Source organism: Mastigoproctus giganteus, chromosome 3 (genome assembly GCF_048544385.1).
Source record: "Mastigoproctus giganteus isolate SK-2022 chromosome 3, ASM4854438v1, whole genome shotgun sequence".
Lineage (NCBI taxonomy): Eukaryota > Metazoa > Arthropoda > Arachnida > Uropygi > Thelyphonidae > Mastigoproctus > Mastigoproctus giganteus.
The window spans coordinates 215,623,975-215,649,739 of record NC_143577.1 but is presented as its reverse complement, the minus strand read 5'-3'; the positions used below and the strand labels follow the sequence as shown (position 1 = coordinate 215,649,739).

The 25,765-nt window shown below is 36.3% G+C and overlaps 3 protein-coding genes across 5 annotated transcripts in view; 1 reads left to right on the top strand and 2 right to left on the bottom strand.

Moving 5' to 3' along the window:
- Pp4-19C (protein phosphatase 19C) overlaps positions 1 to 25,765 on the top strand; it is a 135,382-nt gene that overhangs the window by 12,819 nt on the left and 96,798 nt on the right. The gene's annotated exons all lie outside the window — the stretch shown is intronic.
- LOC150088702 (general transcription factor II-I repeat domain-containing protein 2-like) lies at positions 13,051 to 13,590 on the bottom strand. Its single transcript, XM_090370287.1, has one exon. The coding sequence runs from the start codon at positions 13,588 to 13,590 to the stop codon at positions 13,051 to 13,053; it is 540 nt and encodes a 179-aa protein (XP_090226413.1).
- LOC150088701 (general transcription factor II-I repeat domain-containing protein 2-like) lies at positions 13,955 to 14,332 on the bottom strand. Its single transcript, XM_090370286.1, has one exon. It carries the CDS (start codon positions 14,330 to 14,332, stop codon positions 13,955 to 13,957), a length of 378 nt encoding a protein of 125 aa, XP_090226412.1.

Sequence of the window (25,765 nt, the reverse complement as noted above, 5' to 3'; positions counted from 1 at the left end):
TACTCCCTCTAGTTGCCTCCGAACATGCTGCTATAGAAAACAATCATCCAGTAAATCCACAAAAGCCTTGCTAATGTGTGAGTAACCAACCTACAAATTCCAGTCAGTATCTGGGAAATTAAAATCCCCCATTATAAGACACTCTGATTTATTGGCCCACTATTTCTCTGCACAATTGCTCATTATACTCATCAGATTCATTAGGCCCATAACACACACCTACTCTCATTTTTCCTTTCCTAGTGCTTATGTCACACCAGTCTCAACATTGCATTGTCCACCAACATCAACTGGATGCACTTCCTTAGATTTTATGTTTCTTAGCTAACAGCATAACCCCTCCTCTCTTCCTGTCCTGTCTGTACACATTGTACTCCCCAAATTCCAATTCTGCACTGCTTATGTCTGTGAGACACCACATCTCTGATATCCCAACAAAATCTGCCTTTGATGTCTTGACTAGCACTTCAAGCTCATTGAATTTATTAACTATATTCCTAGCATTGGTGTACATGCAAATATACATGCACCTGTTTCTACTGTTAGATACCCTAACACAGCCCATGTATTTACTTGTTCCACTGGCACCTCCGTAGCCAGGTGGGAAGGAGCAGCAGTGCGTAGCACACGCTTCTTGATTAGACCGGGATTGGAGCCCATCACCACCAAATACGGAGGATGCGGAAAGGTCAGGGAATGACCACCGCATATCCCGGAGCAATATGGCCTTAGTTGCTAATGCTCCTAAAAACCAAATGACAAACAAACAACAAATTTGTTCCACTATGACTCCCAGCAGTCCTTGAAATTCCCATTGCCTTACTTTCCAGGCTGCTGCTTAATTGCATTTCAATGGAAGCAGTGCAATAATCTCTTTCACCTCTTCCAGAGGCTACTGTTAATCTATTAGTCCGTGTATCCCCCCAAGCTAACAGTTTTCCGACCCACCTAACTCTGCCTCGATAGCATCAGCAAATATTCTTGCACCCTTTCTATTTAAGTGTATCCCATCCCTGTAGAAGCAAACTCTCCTGTTAACAAGCAAATATGTTGGTGTGAAGCAATATTATAATACAGAAATACACAAAAAAACAATGGTGGAATCAAGCTAGATGACCTTCAGCTTCATTTGAGTGATTAAAAGAATGAACTAATGAATTCTGGGAACTTTTAGTACTTTCAGTGGAACTATGTGTATTTGCAGAATTTAGGATGCAGCTCGCACTGCTGAACTTATTTGGATGATGAAAGCTGTGGATTCGAAAATTTAGATTCCTGTACTGGTTTTGGGAATCTGTTCAGAGCGAGTTTCTTACATCAGAAGTTGTAATAGGATTTTCACTAATCTTACTAAAGTTATTACTTTATTAGCAGTTTATTTGCACCATTCTTTTATGCTGAGATTTTATCAGAAACTAGATTCTCTTACTGCACTTTGCAATTTGATGAAACAACTAACAGTGCTGGCAAAAAAGAACTACAAACTATGATAAGGTACGGGTCTAAACCAAAGAAGCTGTAATTTAATGTCACTTAACTGTTCATAGGTTGTGTAACCAGCTGAGAACATAAAAGATATATTTTGTTAGCTGTCAGTAATGGTGATTGACCATATTTAAACTTATTCTTCAAAATTCACAGTGACACCAGTGATGGTGCCAATGTGAATAAAAAAAAGTATTTTCGGTCTTGAATGAAGAAGTTAAAAGTATTTAAGTAAGGGCCTTGTTAACAATGGAACATGCAGTATTCATCTGATTCACATTGCTTTTCAAAAAAAGGGTTTGAGCAATTGGGCAGTGTCACATTTAATTACTTCAGTACACAGTAATTAACATTCACATTGGGAGGGTTTTCATAACTGCATACTCTGGAACTAGCAGCTTACTGCTTCTTGAAGCAGTGGAAAACTGTTAAAGAATACATTATTAATTTCATCACACCCCATCCAAGAAAGGAAAGTGGATGGACATTGCAAGCTACAAGTAAATTGTGTGTCTTTCGAAGAAACAGTACATAAAAGCTTAATTAAAATTTGTATCATTCTGGTGCTTTGGTGTTCACCAAGGTTACTGCAGAAAGAAGAGCCACTGATTCCCATTTTACATGATTAAGTGCAGCAGTTGGTTTTAACCACTATGAAAATAGCTGGAATTTTCAAGGAATGAAGCAGTTCAAGTATTCTTTGTAAATGTAAATGTAGATATTGATCCTTTTGAGACAGGAAACTTAACTTCTTGTGAAAGGCCTTTTAGTTAGTAGTGAAATACAGACTTAAGTTGGCATTGAATGAAAAGGAAAATATTAAACTCCTGTTTGGCTCAAAGAAATTATATTTCAGCAGGAATCAATATTACTAGAGAGAAAATAATAGAATGTGAGCATTTGCTGAAATATTTTCACTGTTTGCAACCTATTGAACTTAAAATTAGCTTTTGCTTTACCAGTGGATATTATAGTAAATTCACTAATGGACAAGTGGAAGTTTCTCCAATAAATAAATTTCTGCTCTCTAGATTGGCCATCTAGAGAACAAACTGAAATTTATTTCTTTATGCCAGATGAATTAACAAATTCATTGTGAATTTGTTAATTCATCTGGCATAAAGAATATTGAATAAATAAAACTTCATAAATATTGAATTATTAAAGGCAGCCAGATTTTAGTACCACAATTCACAATGGGCTGTGCATTTTTAATGGCAGTGTACAGGCAGGAATCCACAACCTCCTTACTTGTGGCCATGCACACTAACCACTGGGCCACAGCTCCAAACTAGAGAGTGAAAGTAAAATGGAGCATAAAAGAATTGTTCAACACTGAGCTTCCCAAGTAAAAAAAATATCTTAAATTTCACGGTTATAGTTTTGGCTATTCAGTAGTAGGCAAGACTGAAAGCTAATCTTATATTCTTCATGGTAGTGCAGATGTAGAATGGGGTTTTTTTGTGTTCTAGAGAGTTACAACTCTTGTTAAAGCTGAAATGAAAGTTAGAAATTTAAATGCATGACTTATAATTGGTGATGCTCTCAAAATATATGATAATAAGCCATAACTTATTCTTATTACTAGGAAATTGTTAAGCTTTGTGTAGGCTGCACACAAAAAATATAACTATCTTGAAAAGGAAAAGCAAGCTAAAAAATAATCAGCCAGGAAAGCAATGTAAGTGGAAGAAATGAAGGCAGGAAATGGAAGAAATAAAGTGGAAAATGCAAAAAAAAAAAAAAAAAAACCAACAAAATTGCAATTGTGATTTAGTTGAAAGATGCAAATAAAAAGATTAAACTTTCAGTGAAGCTAATAGAAGATTTAAAAAAAAAAAAAAAAAGCATTTCAGGAAAAGGATTTGAAGAATTGCCACAGGCTATGATAAGATGAGAGTTATAAAAGCCATTGGAGAAATCAATACAAACTAAAAGGCTGTTGATGTACTACAATGCAAACTTGCAAAAAGATGGTATAATTATTAAACTACTTCACTAAATGAAAAGATTTACTTGTAAGAAATTCAGTTATTTGTTGTATATTTTTTTATGTATGTAACTAAATTGTTATTAGTGAAACATTACAAGTTGTTGCCTTTACTTTCACATGAGTTGTTGCCATCTTCAGTGTGAAACTCTGAAAGTTTTTTATTTTGCTGAACTGGGCTTTGGGGTTCTTTACATTTTGTTTATGCTAGGTCAAGCTTTTTTTAGCAAAAATCTCTCCTTTTTTTTCTGAATTTTTGTTCAGAGACATTTGGGAATCCTGTGTATATAAAAAAAAAACTTGAAGTACAAAACTTTTAATTATGCACATATTGTCCTATCTTGTTTAAAATTATATTAAAATATTCATTCTGTAAATGTCTTATCAGTAAAACACATATCCTTGTCTAGAATGCTGTTTTTTTAAACACACTAACACACAATAAACTAAATTTATATTAATTATAGGCCAGTTGCTGCTAGTTACTTGCTTATCTAATATTAAAATTAGCAAGAGCTTGTCTTATTGCTATAGTCCTACTGTCATAAGAATGAACTGAAGGTTGAAGGTCACTGCTATACAATCTATTTAAGAAATAGAGTGGGTTAATGAAGTAGTAAAAAGGGAGGGGGGACAAAATGACCTCCTGCAATGAGTTTGATCATTCTTTCAAAGCTTTACTAAATAGAAAATTCAGTTCAGGGAATCATTGTTTTTTTTTTTTTTTTTTTTTTATGACAAAGTTATTCAAAATTTTATGAGAAACATGATCCTCATTTGTGGGAGGGTTCGCATTAATAAGGAGGAAACATAACACAGACAGGAAATCTGCCTATGGTTGAAGGATCAGATTTGTGTAAAGCACTGTCCGTTTCATTATATACTACTGGGCATTGTCTGGAGGAATTCATTATAATACTTGGGTAGTCTATAAACATGTCACTTTATAAACCACTGATAAATGCTTTGAGTAATTTCTAAATTATTTTGAGGTTAAAAACTTCTTGATAAAATGATTTTATTTTGAAACACTTAATTAAAACTTGAGTGAAAGAATAACTGATCACTGCTAAGTGTATTTTGTATCTGGATGAAAGCAAAGACCACTTGGTCAAAAGAACTGTTAGATCATTTTATGTATTGAAGCAGCAATTTTATTGATAAAATTTTCATTACCTGCCTTCTTGTTTAAAATTTTGAATCCAAGTATAGCTCAACCTTCTCTTGAGTGAAAGAGAAAGCTTTGTCAAGCAGAGTCGGCATCAGGGTGTAACATTTGAGGTGCCAGCTTCATTTGCTATACCTTAAATCTTTTAAGGTACAAACCCCTTAGCATATCTTAAATACTTTAAATTGTAGCATCATTAAATCCTGTAACTTTGATTAAACATCCTTAAATCCTTTAATGGTATAGTTCATAATCATATAGTCACATACCTGCCAACTCTTCCAATATAGTAAGAATTTTTCTAATAATGAGGTGTGTCATCTGATTTATTTCATTTTTATTCAAGCTTATTTTTTCAAAAGCACAGTTTTTTTTAGGATCTACTACATTTTAAGGATATATGCTTAAAAGCTGACATTGGAAACCTCTGTTCATGTTTAGCCAAGTAGGTTCGAGCGACTGTGCCATGGACTACTGGGCTAACAGCCTATAACAACTACATGCCAATGGGTATTTACTATGTGCAAAAATATATATATGGACTTGGTATATGATTTGTTTTGACAGGTATGTTTATACATATAATTTTTAGAAATTAAGTTTTAATAACTTAATTTCTTTTTTTATATTTTTTCAAGTAACATTAATGAATCGGGTTGAGTTGAGGAGTACACAATCATAGTGACTGGTTATTGGGTAATTTGTTCTGTGTTGTTAAAAAAAAGTTAAGTTGTTATTTATTTTTTTTATTATTATTTTTTTTATTTAAAAAAATGTATAAGATGCGCTTCCCGGCCAAAGCCCATCCACACCTAAATCTCTGAAATTTGTACATTAAAAGAAATATAATCCTTGAACAAAGTCTGTAAATCTTTTTAAAAAAAAAAAAAAAAAACTAAGAGACCATTCAGACTTCATTAAATAATCATAGTAATAAGTACACAAAATTATGCATACTCAACAGTGATTCTGTCCCTCATTTGCAGGTGATCTATATTCAACTTTGAAATTTCAATATTTACATGTTTGCTTGATAAATTAAACCTTCGTTTAAAAGCTTTGGCAATAAAATTATTAAAATATTCAAAATTTACATATTTAAAAATGACGTTTTCTTTATTCAAGACAACAACAACAGTGGTTTTGAATGAAGAAAATCTGAGCAGTTGCTTGCTCCATTCATAATCTTAAACCAACATAATTAGCACAGTGCAGTCGATATGACTACCAAACTCCACCATTCCACAAATACAAAGTGGATATCAGACAGGTCCAGCAAATCTAATTTATATTTCTGACCATGCCCAGTAATTCCCAAAGTATCATATAAACCAAATTGGAGTCATGGGTTTGATTATAAAATTAACAGTCAAAACCCGAGGGAAATAAAAATATGTTTCTTGTTCATTCTCTGCATTATCCCAACAGGATTTCCAAATATGACAAAATTCCTTGTTAATTCTCTTCGTTTCGACCATCATTTATCATAGTGAATATCTGAATCTGAGCATGATCTGGATCATGATATTTCTGTGCAGAGATTTCTTCTCTTTCACACAAACTAGATGGTCCTGGTTATCAATAAATCTGCAGGAAGTTTACCTGCATTGATTTACACAGCCTCAATGGATGTGGCAATACCCAGAAGATCAAAACATTGAGCTGACAACACAGTTTTCCTAATGATAGAGTTGACCACCTCTGATTCCACACACTCAAAACATGTGTAATAATGGAACCAAAAGACATTCATAAAGTAAATTCAAAGATCTTCTTTTAATACCCCTTTCAATTCTGATAATTCTCCCGAGCTTCATGCACATGAAATATCTATTCTTTAAGATAGTTAAAAATAATCACTCTTCCAGGTTTTTTCCTTCTGCATGTGCAACAAAGATACCTCCACATTTTACAATTGGGGATCTATTTTGGCTGAGCTTGCCCTTGAGTAGCTTGAATTTGTTTTTTAAGACAAGATCTTCTTGTGACAAAGTTCCTTGTTAATTCTCTTCTTTTCGACCGTCATTTATGAGGTATCATAGTGAATATCTGAATCTGGGCATAATCTGGATCCTGATATCTCTGTGCAGAGATTTCTCTTTATCACACAAACCAAATGGTCCTGATAATTATCAGTAAATCTACAAGAAGTTTACCTGCAGTAATTTACACAGCCTCAATGCCCAGAAGACCAAATCAGCGCATGCAATAGAGTCAATGCCCGCGTAATCGTGTTGAAATATTTCATCTATTACAGCATTCTGAATTGTAGGTCCCAGTTTGTAGGCAACCTTTTTCAATATCACAATGGAATTCTGAAAATTTAGTGTAAATTAGAGCAGTATAATTACTGAAGCAATATTACTTAGGCACCAAATACAAATCAGCTGGTCAACCTTACCTTTCTCAAGATAATGTGATTAATAACTTCCCCACCATAATGTGTCATATTCTCTCTAAAAACGATAAGCAATCTCAGCCTTTAGAATACCTTTAAGATTCTTGAACAATATTAATTACATGAAAAATAGCATCCTCTGCAGACCTTTCCATTTTTTGAAACCAAATTATTTCTCTAGTGCAGGGGTGTAAAACTCATTTGGGCTGTGGGCCATTTCCCATATGAGTGTACCTCGTGTGGGCCGCACACGATCTACAAACCTTGCCATTGCTAAGCCTAAAGACGCTTTTTAATTGCCCAGTTGTTGCTGGTTGCTGATTGATACTCTCAGCTGAGAATGCACTAATAACTAATTGAAAGGAAATAAAAGTCTGAATAAACAACAGAACGATTAATGAAAAGCAAGTTTATTCCAGATAATTTCAATGAGCGAATATATGTTAAATTATGTAATCTAGGCCTTTTTGCCAGACACTTGACTCCGCTTGCTTGCAACCAGCTTCTTGAGATTTGAAGTCAAAGATTGAGAAGACACAACCTTCATTATGGAAGAAAGATTAGGCATCAGTTAACCTTGATCTGTGGGCTGTTTTGTTAGCTTTCATGTGCAAAAACTGAAGTTCACATAAATATGTACTCCCAAAGTAACATAGAATTTGTGTAGCAAACTTTCTTATCTCTAGGTATTTTTGCCCTAAATACGAGTAGATTTTTGGGATCCAAACTTCTCAGTATTTCTCTTTTAAAATTGAGTCATCCTGCAGATCAATTAGTTCCATTTGTATGGAAATGGGAGCTCTCTCGACATTAAAAGAAAAAGGACCCATGAAAAGAGAAAAATTTTCTTAGTGCTCCTTGAAATCTTTAAAATGCATATCAAATTCATCTTTAATCTTTTCTATTCTGTCACAATATTTTGAAACGGTATAACTTTGACTCTAATTTTTCAACTGTTCACACATAGAAAAGTAAGTCAGAGTATCCTCTTTTAATTGATTTTGCCACACAATCAACTTTTTTTTGAAAACTAGCCAGTGTATCATGCTTGTCTGTTATCAGCTGATCTTTCCCTTGTAGTTTTATGTTTAGATCATTTAGATGGCCAGATCTTGTACCTAAGACTAATCCTTCAGAAGTGATACATCTTGACTTTTCATTTCCAGGAACAGTATTATTTCTTCCAAAAGTAAAAAAAAAACCTCTTTAGTATGTTGTGGTAAGACAACCAACAAACCTCGGTGTAGTACAGCAGCCCTTCAGATTCACTTTCCAAGTCCTTAAGGAGAGCAAACTGGCAGTGATTCAGTCCTATGGACCGGATGAAGTTTACAGTTTTGGCCACAGTCTTAAGCACATAGTAAATTCCACATTCAAACACTGAACCTACTGATGAATAATGTAGTGGAACAATTCCAATTTTTGTGTGTCTGGATACTCGTCCTTCAGTTTTGCTTCTATTGTTGATACAAATCCTATGACTTTTCCTGTCAAGGTTACTTGTTTTTCTTTTCCGACTAATTCAATAAATATCTACAGTTCTTACCAGAGCTGTTTTTGAAAGATAATTATTGTTTTCGTATACTAAGGACGATAACACAAAACTCAATATTCTTTCAAAATGGATGCTATTCTTTGGGGAGCAACATTTCTAATTTCAAAATTCTTGCACTGCAAAGCATGCCAAATTTGAAATAAACCTGAATCAGAAGTGACTAACAGTAAAAAATATGGGTTTTTTTCCATTTTTTTAATAGTATTTATAATCTAAGATATACATTTGTGTGCATGTTTGAAATTTTGCATGCTTAACGGTCTTTAAACCAGAAAAATGGAAGAATCTAAGAGACTAATGGCATATTAGAATAGTGGAAAAAGAAAAATACTACAGGGTAATTGTGCAGTCACACAAAGCTCTCTGAGTAGAGCTGCCAGGACAGCTCATGGGGTTTTGTTAATGATATACAAGAATTTTGCTGGGGGTCTCATTTTAGGAAGGATGTGATCTGCTGGAAAAGGAAGAAGAGAAGGGCAATGAGACCGGTGAGGGGGAACATAAAGGTGCTCTTACCAAGAAAAGCTTCATTTCTGAAAATTGCAGTATCTGGAGACTTAGATACCTGCAAGGTGATCTGATTGAAGTGTTGAAGGCTTGAAAATGAATTGAGCAAGCTCAATGCTGGTGTCATTCTTCCTCTTGCTCAGGCTATACACATGAAAAGGCATAAATTCAAATTGAGGAAAGATGGATAGATATATGGAAGTTGGCCCTCGGCCAGCAGGTAGTTGATTGCTGGAAGAAATTACTATCTGGTGTTGTGGTAAAAAAAAATGAGTAATCTGAATAAATTCAAGGAAGAACTAGACAAACTATTTGGGAGGATGGTGATATTGGAAGGGTTTTTTTTTTTTTTTTTGCTAATGTATTGGCTAAATTTTTTTTTTTTTGTAATTTTCTGCAAAATTATTATTTTTTTTAATTTGAAACAGCATGTTTTAAAACTTTTAGTTTATTTTTTTCTTGAAATTTATAAAGTATATACAATAAGTATTGTAATCCATTAAGAAAAGATGAGATATTGGCATTGGTCAAGAGGAAATAAAAAAAAAAAAAAGACCAAAACATTTTCCACAAATTAAAAAAAAAGTTGGGCACTTTCCTGGTGACCCACTGCCAGATTAAAATCTTTCATTTTCTGATTTTTAAACATTTGTGCAGTTATGTAGTTAGCTGGGCAGGAGGGCACATGTATGTGCCCTCATAACTACACATCTACACATTGGCAGATGTGTAGTTAGTTGGAGAGAAGGGCACATTTCTGAACATTGGCAGTGTGTGTAGTTGGTTGGAAAGGAGGGCACATTTTTGAATAGCTGCCTCAGGTACAATGGCCAAACAGAACAAACCTTATAATGCCACTGCATTCTGTATTTCTGTCTATTTTTCAGCAGACCATGTTGGCCCTCCTGTGACAGTGACAGATCTTGGCTTAGGCACTTTAGAAATGACTGTGTTATTTGTGAGTCTATCTAAAGTAGTTGTTTTTAATTGATTAACATCACACCACATGTGAATCTGTTATTCATGAAAAATTTGAAGGCACCGTGGTGGCCAGTTTCAGAACTATTTTGTTTCATAACCAGACAACAGGTCTTAGTTAGTAACTTTGTACCGAGGGGTGAATAAATTTATGGAATCTACACAAGCAGTGTTCAGAAGAAAAACTTCCAATTGAAAACTTAACTTTCATTGTTTGATAATAAAACCCTCTATTGTTATGTCTTCAATTGGAAGTGTTTCTTCTGAACATCTCTTGGATACTTGTTTAGACAAGAGATGGTTGAGTGGCAGAAGACAGAGAGTGGTAATCAGTTGACACTGCTCTTTGTGGACTAATGATATTAGTGGAGTCCCCCAGGGTTCGATGTTAGGCCCATCGTTGTTTTCTGTATTTATCAATGATATTGATGAAGGTATATCAGGCTTAATGTCCAAGTTTGCAGATGATACAAAAATTGACACGGTTATCAATGAAGTAATGATGGTACACTGTTGAAACAGGATCTAGAAAAGTTGGGCTGAGGTGGCAACTGAAGTTTAACATTGCCAAAAGCAAAGTACTGCATATGAGTAGCAGTAACTCCGGGGTAATGTACCAACTGTGCGGTGCTACACTCAGGTAGTGGAGAATGAAAAAGACATGAGGGATAATTGTGTAGTCAGATATGAAGTTTTCTGAGCAGCGCAGACAGGCTGCAAGAGTACCTCATGGGGTCTTGTCAGTGATATATAGGAATTTTGCTAGCATGGATAAGGGGAGGGATTGTCCCCTTGTATACGGCAATTGTCAGGCCACACCTTGAGTACTGCATACAGGTCTGGGCATCATTTTAGGAAGGATATAGAGCTGCTGGAATGAGTACAGAGAAGAGCAGCAAGATTGGCGAATGGAACAAAGGGATGATCTTACAAAGAAAGGCTTAAGTTCTGCAAATTGTATCATCTGAAGACTAGGCGCCTGTGAGGTGATCTGATTGAGGTGTATAAGGCCCTTAATTTTTGAGCAGGTTCAATGATTAAATATAGCAGAATGATATATTTCCGGATATCCCTGAATAGAAGAGGCAAAAGTTGATAGGAAAACCGAAACTCTACCTTGATGTGTAAGTATTGTGTTGATGAGAACCTCCAGTAAAAAGATGGTGGAGTATAACAATAATTGAAAGTGATCCACTAAGAGCAAAGACGTGACCATTTATCTGAGGTGTGAGTCCCTCATCTTGATCTTTGCATATGAGTCCTCGTATCCATGTAGTTTCTTCCAGTATACCAGAGCCTGCAGTTAATAGAAATCCAGAATGATTTAGCTATCACTTATCATGTGCATTTTGCCAAAACTGTGCTCACGGGAGCCATCAAAACTTTTGTGAATTGAATATCAGCTCCATCAGCATTTTAAGTTTAATTTTATGTTGGTATCCTTTAGATATATCATACCATAATGTAGAAATTTTACTCAAAAGTTGCAAGCTACTTGTGAGAGTGGAAACAGTTCTAAATACAAGTACAATCCATTGGTAGAATTTTTAAGCCCAAATTTGAAATACTTTTTTTTGTGGCTGCAGCAATTCCATCGAAAAGGAAAATGTTATTACCACCATACAGTAAAATTTGACAGACACTACTTTTTTAAATAACAGTTGCCACTTTCGTTCTTGTACACATCTTCCATTCTCACATAGCATCTGTGCCATGTGAGAATGGAATGCCAGTGAGAGCCTGTCTAAGCTTTCTGCAGAATGTTTGGTTTTGCTGACTAAACGCAATAAGCTGGCAAAAACAGCCATTCGTGTGGTATCTACCAAATACCAAGTGAGTGTCTGTTTCAATTCAGAAGATGAATGACCGTGAAAATTATAAGAAATATGAAAACTATTATTGGTTTCTCTCATTTATTTTTGATATTTTGTAATTAAGTTTAGAAAATCATAATTAATGGAACACCATTTTCAATTTTAGTGAAAAACTTTAAATTAGTATTTTATAATTAAAACAAAAAAGGTTGCCTCACAGATACCATACATGCATTTGTTCCATTTAGGACATGAGTGATGGAAGGTTAATGTTCTTCCCTTTTCACTTTGAGTTTTTTCCATTTTATTGTATCTTATTTTAACTTTCCAGATATTGACTGGAACTTGTGGGTTGGTCACTCACACACTAGCAAGACTTTTGTGGATTTATTGGATGACTGTTTTCTACAGCATCATGTTAGCAGTGCACAAGAGAGAGCAGCAGTGATTCTTCATGCATCACAAATCTGCAGATAAAGGAACCACTAGGTGGCAGTGTTCATAGTGTATTGATGTTGGATTTACTTAAACTACTGTAACTACTGTCAAGGGTAAAGGAAAGAGTTTTTGCTTTCGTAAAAGTGACTACAGTGCTCTTGCACAAATTTAAATTCTGTACAGTGGAATCAACTAATGATGTTACCAACAACAAATTCTAAGTGGGAAGCATTCATGGAAATAATCATAGAAGTTACCAGGCTTTTCATACCAACTAAGAAATGCAGTTCAAAGCTTATACCTAAATGGATGTCAGATTAACCATTGAAATACTTGAAGGAAAAGAAAAAATACATGGGATGCATATATCAGGTACTACAGAAGCCTATGGTAGATATAAACTAGTCTGCAATCAAGTCACAAAGGAGGTTGGGCAAGCCAAGACAGATTACAAGAAATCCCTGGAAAAGAAAGCCAAGAAAAGCAGCAGACTTCTTTACTTATATAAGCAGGCTTATATGGCACATCCCATTTCACCTATTCATTCCCTCCAATAGTTTGTCTAGTTATTCATTGAATTTATTTAAACTACACTGGTGTTCAAAGAAAGTGCATCACCTAGGAATTTCACATTTCTAACCCTTTTTTTGCGATGGTATGTTACATTAATGACTAGTATCACAAATAGAAATGTAAACAAAAGATATTTATTAATAGTTAAGGCATAATCCTTGTGGTAAACTTTCTGAAGTTTTTAAACTTTTCAGGAATGTATGAAAAGAAACGAGGTATCCCCACTTCAAGATACTTTGCTCTGAGTGTAGAATCTGACTGCATTTCTAATAGTTCCATCTGCAGTCTTTCTTCTGCCTTGACATCAAAGGTGAATGGTGCTGAGAATAATGTAAAGTGGTGCTCAAAAGATGAGAAATTGTGAAATCTTTCCTGAAATTCTTTTGACAACAATTCCAGGTGGCTGTCATACTTAGCAAATCTAAGTACTGACTCAGTATTGGCAGTGTTTTTCAGCTCTTTGCACTTAGGAAAATGAACTAAATTTTCATTTGACAACTGTGACTTCCATAAGCTTAGTTTTGTAATGAAGCACTTGATGTCATCATACAACTGAGTGATGAGTTTGTTTTTACCTTGTAATTTCAAATTAAGATCAGTTAATTGTGCAGTAATGTCCACAGCAAAAGCCAGATCCCGGAGCCAACTTTCATCTTTTATTTCATCCGTGTTTTCACCTTTCATCTCCAAAAACAATTATTTCTTGTCTCAACAAATAAAATCTTTTCAGCACTTTGTGACATGACAACCAGCGGACTTCTGTATAGAATGGAACATCGGTAAACTGATTATCCATATCTTCCAACAACTGGCTGAATTGATGGTGATTGAGAGCACGGCCTCTGATATAGTTCACTGTCTTTGTGACCAAACTAAGCACATGATCCAATTTTGAAATCTTTGAACACAAATTTTGCTGATGAATAATGCAGTGCAAATGATGAATCTGGATGCGAGCTTTCTATTTTTGTTCGTAACATGGCAGCAACACCATTATGTCTGCCAACCATATTCGCAGAACCGTCGGTAGATAAGCATGCAAGTTTACTCAAATCCAAATCATAGGCATGCAGAACCTGCTTGACTTTCTCATAGATGTCTGGCCTGTTGTAGTGTCATGCATGGGGATCAGTTTTTCATAAATATTAAATTCACTGTCACAAGCCATGATGAAAACCGCAAGCTGTGCTATTCCAGTGATGTCAACGGTCTCATCAATAGCAATAGAAAAATGTTCAAATCTTGATGATGTGGCCTTCAACTGCTGTTTCAAATCACTTGACATTTCATCAATCCGTTCAGCAACAGTGTTCCTGGTTAATGAAATATCTTTGAATAAGTGTGCTTTCTCTGGACACACGATTTGAGCCGTTTTTACAAGGCATTGCTTTACGAAATCTCCTTCACTGTAAGATTTCCCACTCATGGCGATCATTCGGCTGAGTTCATAGCTTGCGGTAACGGAAGCAACATTCCCTTTCTCAATTTTCGTAAAACAAGTCTGTTGCTATCTCACGTTAGTCTTCAATTCCTTGAGTCTTGAGACACGCATTGAGCCTTCATATTTATCGTAAGATTGATGGTTCGTTTCATAATGTCTTTTCAAGTTGTACTCTTTTGGCATGGCAATGCTTTTGTTGCAAATTAAACAATGTATCTTTCCATTCACCGTTGTGCAAAAATACTGTAATTCCCATTTTTCTTGAAACACTCACCCTTCTTCGTTCAGTTTCCTTTTTCTCTTAGCTGGAGAAGCACTAGCCATTTTTAAAGATGATGTGCAATCTGAAAAATAATAAAATTAAATTAAAAATATCACCAGTTAAAAAACTGAAACGAAATTTAGGCAGCTTATGTATTATTACGAGCGAGATAAACGGGTTTTTACCTCATGCTTGTTGGTTCCACTCTCACTCAGGCCGAGCGGTTTACCTTAATGAGAGAGGAACCTTTTCCACTTGTGGGCCGTGGAATTCGGATCAGGACCGGGTATTCAAGTTGTACTCTTTTGGCATGGCAATGCTTTTGTTGCAAATTAAACAATGTATCTTTCCATTCACCGTTGCGCAAAAATACTGTAATTCCCATTTTTCTTGAAACACTCACCCTTCTTCGTTCAGTTTCCTTTTTCTCTTAGCTGGAGAAGCACTAGCCATTTTTAAAGATGATGTGCAATCTGAAAAATAATAAAATTAAATTAAAAATAAAATCACCGGTTAAAAAACTGAAACGAAATTTAGGCAGCTTATGTATTATTACGAGCGAGATAAACGGGTTTTTACCTCATGCTTGTTGGTTCCACTCTCACTCAGGCCGAGCGGTTTACCTTAATGAGAGAGGAACCTTTTCCACTTGTGGGCCGTGGAATTCGGATCAGGACCGGGTACCTACACCAATAAATTGGCAAGAATACTAGAATTGTTGTCGTAAGGCAGCCGCGCGCGATATTCAAAATTCTAAATTACTTCAATTAACAGATTTTGCAAATTGCTACAGTGTCCTTTGTGCGGGCCGCAGGTGTGCTTGCAAAGGGCGCATGTTTGACATGCCTGCTTTATACAACAGTTTTGGTAAACACAACAATTATGGCAGAAATGTTATCAGAAGCCCTCAATTTGCTTCAGTTTATCATTTTAAATGGAAAACAAAATGAAACGTTCACCAGGTGAAAACTAATATTTAATTGAACCACCTCTAGCCCTGATCACAGCAGAACACCGTCGAGGCATTGACAAGATCAATTTTTGGTTTCTCAAGATAATCAACTGATAGTTCATGGTTCCAAACTATGAATTAATTATGAATTAATTAATTATGGCTTCCTGAATTTCACAGGGTCTTTGGTTTCTTTCTGGCAACTGCACATTCCACACAATGCCAACAGTTCTCTATAGGATTTGGGTCTGAGCTGTTTCCTGGCCAGCTAAGAGCTGTAATGAACCAGTCTTCCAACCATTTTTTCACCTGTAACAAATGTAAACACATTACAGTCAAACCTCTAATGCAGAAATGAAGCTAAAATAACTACAGAAGTGCCTACTTACACTTTTTGCCCGATGACAAGGAGCAGAGTCGTCCTGAAAGATGCAGTTACTTGGCAGGTTGAAATGGTCTCTAATGGTTGGTAGCAATTTGCCTTCCAATATAGCCAGGTATCCATTGTCATTTACAGAACCTTTTATAAACTGCAGGTTGTTGTTGTTATTTGGCTTTTAGTAGCATTAGCAACTAAGGCCATATTGCTCCAGGGATATGCAGTGGTCATTCCTGACATTTCTGCATCCTCTGTATTTGGTGGTCACGGGCTCGAACCCCGGTCTAATCATGAAGCGTGTGCAATGCACTGCTGCTCCTGCCCACCTAGCTATGGAGGCACCTAAACTGCAGCTGACCTACTCCATGATATGAAATGCACCCCCATATCATTTGGCTGGTAGGGAATTTCACTGTAGACACTACAGTCTGGATGGTATTCTTCACCACATCTATAGCAAATCATTTGTCTCCCATCAGAGCCATGCAGGTTGAATTTCATCTCATCCGAGAAAATAACTGACTTCTACTGCTCAGGGGTCCATTTGACATGCTCCTTATACCAAAGTAATCTGGCCATTTTCATTTTTTTTGTGAGGAGGGGCTTCTTCTTAGGATGACAAGCTACAAGTCCATTTTTGAAGAGGTGTCTTCTTATTGTTACTGCACTTGATACCACTCCTGTATGTTCTTCCCATTCTCTTTTCAACTCAGATGAAGCTTTACAGTTTTTAAGGCATAAGCGCTTCAAAACGCGGTCTTGTTTTGGTGTAGAGACTCGTTTGCGTCCGGATCCTTTTTTCCTATCAGCCAAACCAGTATTCCTGAGTTTGGAAAGAAATATGCTCACTGTTGACTGATTACAAGACACTCTATAAGCAGTATAATGGGAAGAACATCCTTCCTCACATAAAGCAACAATAGCACTCTTCCTTTGTGGCGTCAACTGCACTTAACTCGGCATCCTTACGCGAGGAATGACTGCAACTCTTGCAGAGCGTGCTTATATAGCTGAAAGTAACAGCTGATGCAATATTACGTCATTATCTACACATGTCAATCTTATCTGATGCAATCTGTAAGAAATATTACCATATACTGACTTTATTTTGATGACAATTACAATTTTAAGGGGTGATGCACTTTCTTTGAATACAAGTGTATCAACTTCCACAACAACAAATGGAAGTTTGTTCCAATAATCAACCCATTGGCTGAAGACAAACTTCCACACATCCATACTGCAAATGTTCTTCATCAATTTGAATTTGAATCCCCTCGTGTGTGGGCTGAGCAAGAGTAAGAATCCTATTCAGCATTGAGCTTGCTCAATTCATTCAAAGTCTAAATTACAAGTGCCTAGTCTTCAGATGCTGCAATTTGCAGAACTAAGAGCACACCTTTCTTTTGCTCCCCAGTCTCATTGCACTTCTCTGTACTAATTCCAGCAGCTCTACTTACCTCCTAAAATGAGGCCACCAGTCCTATATGCAGTACTCAAGATGTGGCCTGACCATTGCCCTATACAATGGGATAATCACCTCCTTATCCCTTCTAGCCAACTTCCTTTATATCATTGACAAAATCCCATGTACTGTCCTGCCAGCCTGTCTACATTGCTTAGAGAACTTCATATCTGATAGAGTAGTTATCCCCTGGTCTCTTTCCTTTTCCTCTACCTTGAGTATAGTACTACACAGTTGGTATGTTACTATGGGGGGTTACTGCTATCCATATTTATTACTTTGCATTTATCAATGTTAAACTTCAATTGCCATTTTTCAGCCCATGTGCCTAAGTTTTCTAGATCCTGTTGCAGTAGAATTCTGTTATTACACATCTGGCCAACCTTTGTATCATCAGCAAACTTGGACATTAAGCCTGATATGCTTTCATCAATATTACTGATAAATATAGAAAACAACAATTCGCCTGTTACCAAACTCTTGGAGACTCCACTAATAACATTAGTCCGCGAAGAAAAATGTCCATTGATTATCACTCTCTGTCTTCTCCACTCAACCATCCCCTTGTCTATAGCAGCAACTTGTCCTTAATACCACACTGCTCCAATCTGTATGGCAGTAATCTGCCTTCGCTTGCCTGACCTCCTTTGTGACTTGATTGCAGAGTAGTTTGTCTGCCATAGGCTTCTATGTCGCCCAATAATTTATATGCATCTTGTGCACTTTTCTTCTCTGCCAACAAGTTTCATCAGATCATCTGACATCCATCTAGGTGTACACATTGAAGAGTATTTCTTAGTTGGTATGAAAAACCTAGTAGCTTCTGATTAATTCCTTGAATGCTTCCCATTTAGAATTTGCTGATTGTAATGTCATCAGTTGGTCCCACTGTATAGAATTTAAAAATTGTCTGAGACCACTGTAGTCACCTTTACAAAAGCAAAAACTCCTCCCTTTACCCTTAATAGTATTTACATCTTTAAATAAATCCCAAATCAATACACTGTGATCACTGCTGATAATCACATCAATAGTATTACTCCCTCTTCTTGCCTCTCTAACGTGCTGCTATAGAAAACAGTCATTCACAGTGGGACCAACTGATGACATTACAATCAGCAAATTCTAAATGGGAAGCATTCTGATCTACTGGCCCACTCTTATTTCTCTTTACTCCTCAGAGTCATTAGGCCTATAACACACTCCTCTCATTTTTGTTTTCCTAGTGCATATGTCACACCAAACTCACTCAACATTGCACTGGATACATTGCCTTAGATTTTATGTGCTTCTTAACTAAAAGATTAATCCCCCCAGCTCATCTATCCTATCTGCCATTTTTATATACATTGTACTCCCCCATATTCAAATTCTGCATCCCTTATATTTGGGTCACATCAGGTCTTTGAAATCTCACGTGTCTGCATTTGATGTCTTGAACAGCACTTCAAATTCATCAAATTTATTTACTATACTCCTAGCATTGGTGTACATGCAAATATACTTGCACCTGTTCTTACTCTTAGTTACCCTAACACAGCCCATGTATTCATTACTTGTTTCATGATGACTCCCAGCAGTTCTTGAAATACCCAGCACATTGCTTTCAAGGCTGCTGCTTATTCCAATAGAAGCAGTGCAGAATCTCTTTCACCTCTTCCTGTGGATATTTTTAATGTATGTGTTTGTGTATCCTCCATGCTAGCAGTTTTCCTATCCACCTAACACTGCCTCAATAGCATCTGCAAATATCCTTGCACCCTTTCTATTTAAGTGTATCCCATCCCCGTAGAAGCAGTCTGTCCTGTTAATAAGCACAGACCACAATGAGAAAAATTTTACCTTATGATCCTTACACAATCTGTCCAGGGCCAAATTGATTGACAAGGCTGTCATCATGTACTCCCTCCTATCATGTCTTGGGAGAATTGCAGACACTTTCAAATTTAACCCTAACTTGCAACTTTTTTTTCAACATTGCCCTGTACTTCTTAAGTTAGTCTGCAGAACTCCTACTCTTGATGTCATTAGTGCCAATGTGTACAAAAGTATCATCATTTGTGCTCTTAAAAGTTGATATCTGCATCATCAACTTTTGCCCCTGGCAGACATACCCTGGTCCTATTCCACCCATCTTTTTTGCACAATATATTTCCTGTTTCCCTGACATTAGAGTCGCTTACAACAACTAGTTCCTGTGGGACCAGCACATTCTACCTTGAGAGTTTCTGCTGTGTTGCCTGATGATCAAGTGGAGGCTCTGGCATTAATGTGGGCAGATGAGAGCTTGATGTGCCCCCAATTTAAATACTTTGAGGGCATTCACCATGTTCTTCAAGCTGCCACAAAGGCCCATAACAATGCTTAGTAGCCACCTAATATCCTGACACTTTAAAATCAAGCACACATACAGACATTCCCCTTGACATTATCATGTCCCATTCTGATATCTCTGCAAAAATCAAACAAGCCGTACATCTCGTAAGGCCTTGATTCGGAGGACACATGCCCTTCTTCAGCTCTCCCACTGGTTGAGCCATTTACTTTGCTTCTCTGGTCTGATGTTTGATTTTCTTGTTCAAATTCAGTACAATTAAAAATAGGTCTCTAAACAAATATATCTAATGCAGTAATAACATGGACCAGTTGTGATATGAAGTTTATGTTATTAATTAATATATAATTAAAATTCGAATGTTCTTATTGATACACCAGTTATGCAGCAATAATACTGCCACACTACCAAGTTTGCGTTACATGTATTAGGCTGTACCATTACACCTGGGCCGACCGGGCTAGCCAGGTGGGTAAAGTGCCTGCCTGGCAACCCAAAGGTCGCGGGTTCGAATCCCGCCTCGGGCTTGGATCAAAGTACTGCAAAAAAAAATCTTTGGGAGGTGCATTATGGCCACAGAAGCCGATGCGCCAACAACTACCAAAAAAAAATAATAATAAAATAATTACACCTGTAAGTTAAATGTTAATTATTATATATAACAAAATTATCCAACTAACACCAATCTAAGTGATTAACGTACGATCACTCATCGGTGAAGACAGGATATTAGAGCTGGAAAAGGAATTAGAAAATGTGAATTGGAATATCATCGGTTTGGCTGAAACAAGAAGAAGAAATGAATCACTTATAAGTTTATCAAGTGGAAATCTGCTGTACACCAATGGAAACAGTGAAAGGAGTGAAGGTGGAGTTGGGTTTCTGGTCCATAAAGATTTTAAAAACAACATTTTGGAATTAAAAAGTACATCACCAAGGTTGTCAAGACTAATACTCAAGATTTCTAAGAGGTACAAGCTAAAGATTATAATGATTTATGCACCAACATCAAGCCATGATGATGAAGAGGTTGAAGAAATGTACACCGAAATTGAGAGTCTTCTAGATGAGCAGAAAATCCTCTACACTATTATTATGGGGGACTTCAAAGCTAAGGTTGGAAAAAGGCAAAACAGCGCAGAAAGAGGAACTATAGGAAATTTTGGAATTGGTGAAAGAAATGAAAGAGGTGAAAGACTTGTGGAATTTGCAGAATCTCAAGGACTGTCAGTAATGAACACTTTTTTCAAGAAAAGGGTGAACAGAAAGTGGACATGGAAGAGTCCAAGTGGATTAACAACTAATGAAATCGATTTCATCCTCACTAACAGAAGATATATTGTGAATGATGTTACCGTCCTGAATAAGGTAAATGTTGGAAGTGATCACAGAATGGTAAGATGTACACTTGATATAGATGTAGGAAAGGAAAGGAAAAAACTGACTCAAGTAAATAATACAAAAGTCTTTGAGATAACAGAGGAGGAGAAAAAGAAGTATGTACTGGAACTTAAGAACAAGTTTGGTTTGAGCTTCTGCAGACTGCTCAGGACCAAGATATCGACGAGGAATATTACAACTTTCTGAAAGTGATAAAGCCCAAGAAACCTATAGGGAAACAGAAATCCAAAGAAGAAAAAATTAGTCAAGAAACACTTTTCATGATGAACCGAAGACAACAAATGAAGAGCAAGAAAAACACTGACAGGGAGAAAATTGAGTATACTGAGTTATGCAAAGCCATTAGAAAGAGACTCAGAGAGGACATAAGAAGATTTAACACAAGAAAAGTAGAACAAGCATTAAGGGAAAACAAAGGATTTAAATCAGCAGCCATGAGCAGTAATACAGAAAGACAAATGATACTGAAACTGAAGAATAGCGATGGTGTACTTATAAACAGCAGAGAAGGCATAATTCAAATAGCAGAAGACTACTATAGAGAATTATACAAGGAGCGAGGGAATGATACCAGCAGTGGGGAACATGGATTGCAAAGTAGCAACATATACGACATACCCGATATTCTTCCTGATGAGGTAGAACATGCATTGAAGAAAATGAAGAATCAGAAAGCCCCGGGGGAAGATGAAGTTACTGTAGAGTTGTTAAAATTGGGAGGAAGAGACATAACACAAAAACTGGCAAGGCTCTTCACAAAGTGCATTAGAAAAGGTGTGACGCCTAAGCAGTGGAATAATGCAATCGTAGTTTTGCTGCATAAGAAAGGAGATAAATCAGAAATTGGAAATTATAGACTAATTAGCTTGTTATCCCACATCTACAAGTTGTTCACAAGGGTCATTACTAACAGATTAGAAAGAATACTTGATGAGAATCAACCGAAAGAGCAAGCTGGCTTTAGGACAGGATTCTCAACTATGGATCACCTTCACGTAATATCACAGCTAATGGAGAAAGCAAATGAATATAAAACACCATTATGCCTGGCATTTGTGGACTATGAAAAGGCATTTGACTCCATACAGCATAAGGCAATGTTTCGGGCACTAGAAAGACAAGGCATAGATACCCCATATATTATGATTTTGAAGAAAATATATGAGAGTGCTACTTCCTTTATTAGACTAGACAAAGACAGTAGGAAATTTAAAATCGAGAAAGTAGTTTGACAAGGAGACACAATATCTCCGAAGCTGTTTACTGCTGCCCTTGAGGAAGCTTTCAGAATATTAGACTGGTCGCAGAAAGGAGTCAATGTGAACGGAGAGTACTAAACCGTTTACGATTTGCAGATGACATTGTGGTTATAAGCCACGATCCCAAAGAATTAGAGGAAAATCTTAATCAGTTATGCACAGTTAGTAAGGATTTAGGATTAAAGATGAATATGGCTAAAACAAAAGTAATGATGAACAAGTATGCCACGGAAAGGGAAATAATGATTGAAGGAGCAGTAATTGAAAAGGTGGAGTCATATACTTATCTGGGACAAGTTATTAGCTGTAATAATGATAAATGGCTGGAAGTCAAGAGAAGAATAAATTTTGGATGGATGGCATTCAGGAAATATAGTCACATATTGAAGAGCAATATCCCAGTTTGTCTGAAACATAAAATAATGAACCAATGTATACTCCCCACCATGACTTATGGAAGTGAAACTTGGGCACTCACCAAAAGAATGGAAGAGAAGCTGAGAACTACACAGTGAAGAATGGAACAAATTATATTGGGAATCAGACTGTTAGATAAGAAGAGAAACACATTCTCAAGTAAAGGACATTCTTATGCCGAGTGGGTAAAGTACCTGCCCGGCAACCCATAAGGTCGCGGGTTCGATTCCCGCCTCGGGCTTGGATCAAAGTACTCCAAAAACCTTGGGAGGTGCAATATGGCCACAGAAGCCGATGCGCCAACAACTACCAAATCAAAAAAAAAAAAAAAGGACATTCTTATCAAAGCTAAAGAACTAAAATGGTCTTGGGCAGGACACGTAGCTCGAAGACATGATGACAGATGGACTAAGAAAATAACAGAATGGTACCCAAGAGGAGCTAGAAGAAAACCTGGAAGACAAAGGCGGAGATGGATAGATGAAATTCATGAGTTTGTGGGTAGTAAATGGATGGCCAGTGCTCAAAATAGAAGGAACTGGAAAGTTGCTGGAGAGGCCTTCATCCTGCAGTGGATTTAAAATGGGTTATAATGATGATGAAGTGATTAAAACTTGAGTATTTACCACAATTAAAAAATTTGAATTCCCTACCACTCACTCTAACTATAACAATGGCAGTAAGATTCGAACAATACAAAGTTTTTACGTATATTAAGTAGTAAAATGTCTAGGTAAATTAAAAAAAAAAAATAATGAGCATCACTAGGGTTATAATGCTACTTATAGGTATGATTTAATATGACAATCAGGTCAAAATTCTGAATTGTCATTACTTTTGTCATATCCAACCTATTAAATAGGATGTAGAGATACCTATAATACAATACAGATACAAATCCGACTTACTAAGAGTTCAGTTCTGGTACTTCCGTCATAAGTCAAAATGGTCATAAGTCAAATATAAATAACAATGGTAATGTAGGGGTATGGTTCCCAAGGTTAATAAGAAAGTAATAGTAATAATAAAAATAAGTTTAATTAAAATAGGGAAGCAAAAATTTCACAATTAAAGATGTTAAAATTATTCATTGAGAGAGAGAGAGAGAGAGAGAGAGAGAGGTGCTAGACTTTTCAGCAGATAATGCCGAAGGAATGGTGGAAGTCTTCTTGAAAAATGTGTGTAATGTTGACTGCACACTTTGCTTTTTCTTTTCATTGTAGATCTGTCTGTAGCAAGCAAGGGCATCTTAAATACTTTTGTACACATTTGAATATCTTTCAAAATTTGGATCCATTTCTTCCAACATCTGTATTCCTTTATTAATTATGGCAAATGACTCTGCCATCTTTTTCACTGAAAACTTTCTTGCAGGCTCTGGTGTTTCTCCTACATTTTCTCTCTCTTCTTCTTTAACGTCTTGTAGTTCCAGCTCAATCAGCTCATCATTAGTTAATTCTTGTGTTTTCAACCAGCTGCTCCACATCATTTGCATCCACTTCCAATTCCAGCCACTCTCCAAGTTCTACAACTTCTTTACTAATCTCAGTAATAGCATTATCCTTATCAAACCTAGGGATGTGAATTTCCATGAGATTCTTCCATATGCTGCTCATGCATTTATTAGTAACCTCATTCCATGCTGCAGCTATGTTCATTGTGCAATGCAAAATGTTATAAGCCTTCCAAAATTCTCTTATCTTTGAGTAGCAGTAATAGCCTGAGAAAATGTCATTCAAAGGTAATAAGCTATAAATGTAGCAATAATTCCTTGATCTAATGGCTGGATAATTGATGTAGTGCTTGGTGAATGGTACACTACTTTAACATCAGGGTGAATGTCATCCAGGTGCACTGGATGTCCAGGTGCATTATCCAACGTTAACAGAATTTTAAATGGGATGTCTTTTTCATGACAATAATTCTTGAATTCTCTGATTAAACAATTTGCTTACCAATTTTCAAACAACGGTATAGTCATCCACGCCTTTTTGTTATGCCGATAAAATACTGGCAGGGTTTGGTTATCGATATGCCCTTGGATTTTCAGAATGATAAATCATCAATGGTTTTAGCTTATATCCTGCTACATTTCCTCCAAAAAGTAGGATGACACGATCTTTGAATTCCTTAAATCCTGGCATTGTTTTAGCTTCTTTGTAGATGTACATACATTTGGTTATTTTTTTCCAAAATAAGCTTGTTTCATCCACATTGAATATTTGCTCAGGAAAATATTCTCCCTCTTCAACGATACGATTAAACCCTTCCTTAAAAGCGTCAGCAGCTTCTGTATCCATGCTAGTTGCTTCCCCATTTAATTTCTCACTATGCAAATTGTAACGTTTTCTAAACCTATTGAACATGACTCACAACAAATGTTTCTTGTAGTCCTCTCCTGCACGTAACTTTAAAGTTTAGAAAAGTCTTCTTGCTTTAGCCAGAATAGTTAATAAGCTAAGGGGGTACACGCTTTTGACTTTGGTCCTCTATCCATGCAACAGTAGCTTTTCCATCTCATGAATAGGCCTAGTTTTTTTTTTTTGTTATTTTTGTTGAGTTTGTAGGTACTGATGCTTTTACTGCTTCACAAATTCTGTCCTTGTCCTTCATGATGGTAGATATAGTCGAGTGAGATAAGGTAAAGTCATGAGCCAGTTTGGTTATGGATTTATCTTTTTCGTGTTGTGTTATTATTTTCAGCTTTGTCTCTAAGCTTATTGTTTTTCTCTTCTTGACAGGAGATGGTGAATCAATTTTACATCTACTAGCCATATTAATTGAAAGGTAGTTTGGTTCAGATAACAAAAAGATTGGAAAGAAATCACACAGCGATATCATGTTCACTAACTTTGAAGAACAGAGAGGGACGGAGTCATACCGAGAGTGGCTAGGCTTAATGACTAAGCACAGGATGCCATAATTGTCGTACATTGTCATCAGAAAGT

Coding starts and splice junctions, on each gene's coding strand:
- LOC150088701 (XM_090370286.1), bottom strand. CDS start 14,332: ATGAGTGGGAAATCTTACAGTGAAGGAGATTTCGTAAAGCAATGCCTT.
- LOC150088702 (XM_090370287.1), bottom strand. CDS start 13,590: ATGAAAGGTGAAAACACGGATGAAATAAAAGATGAAAGTTGGCTCCGG.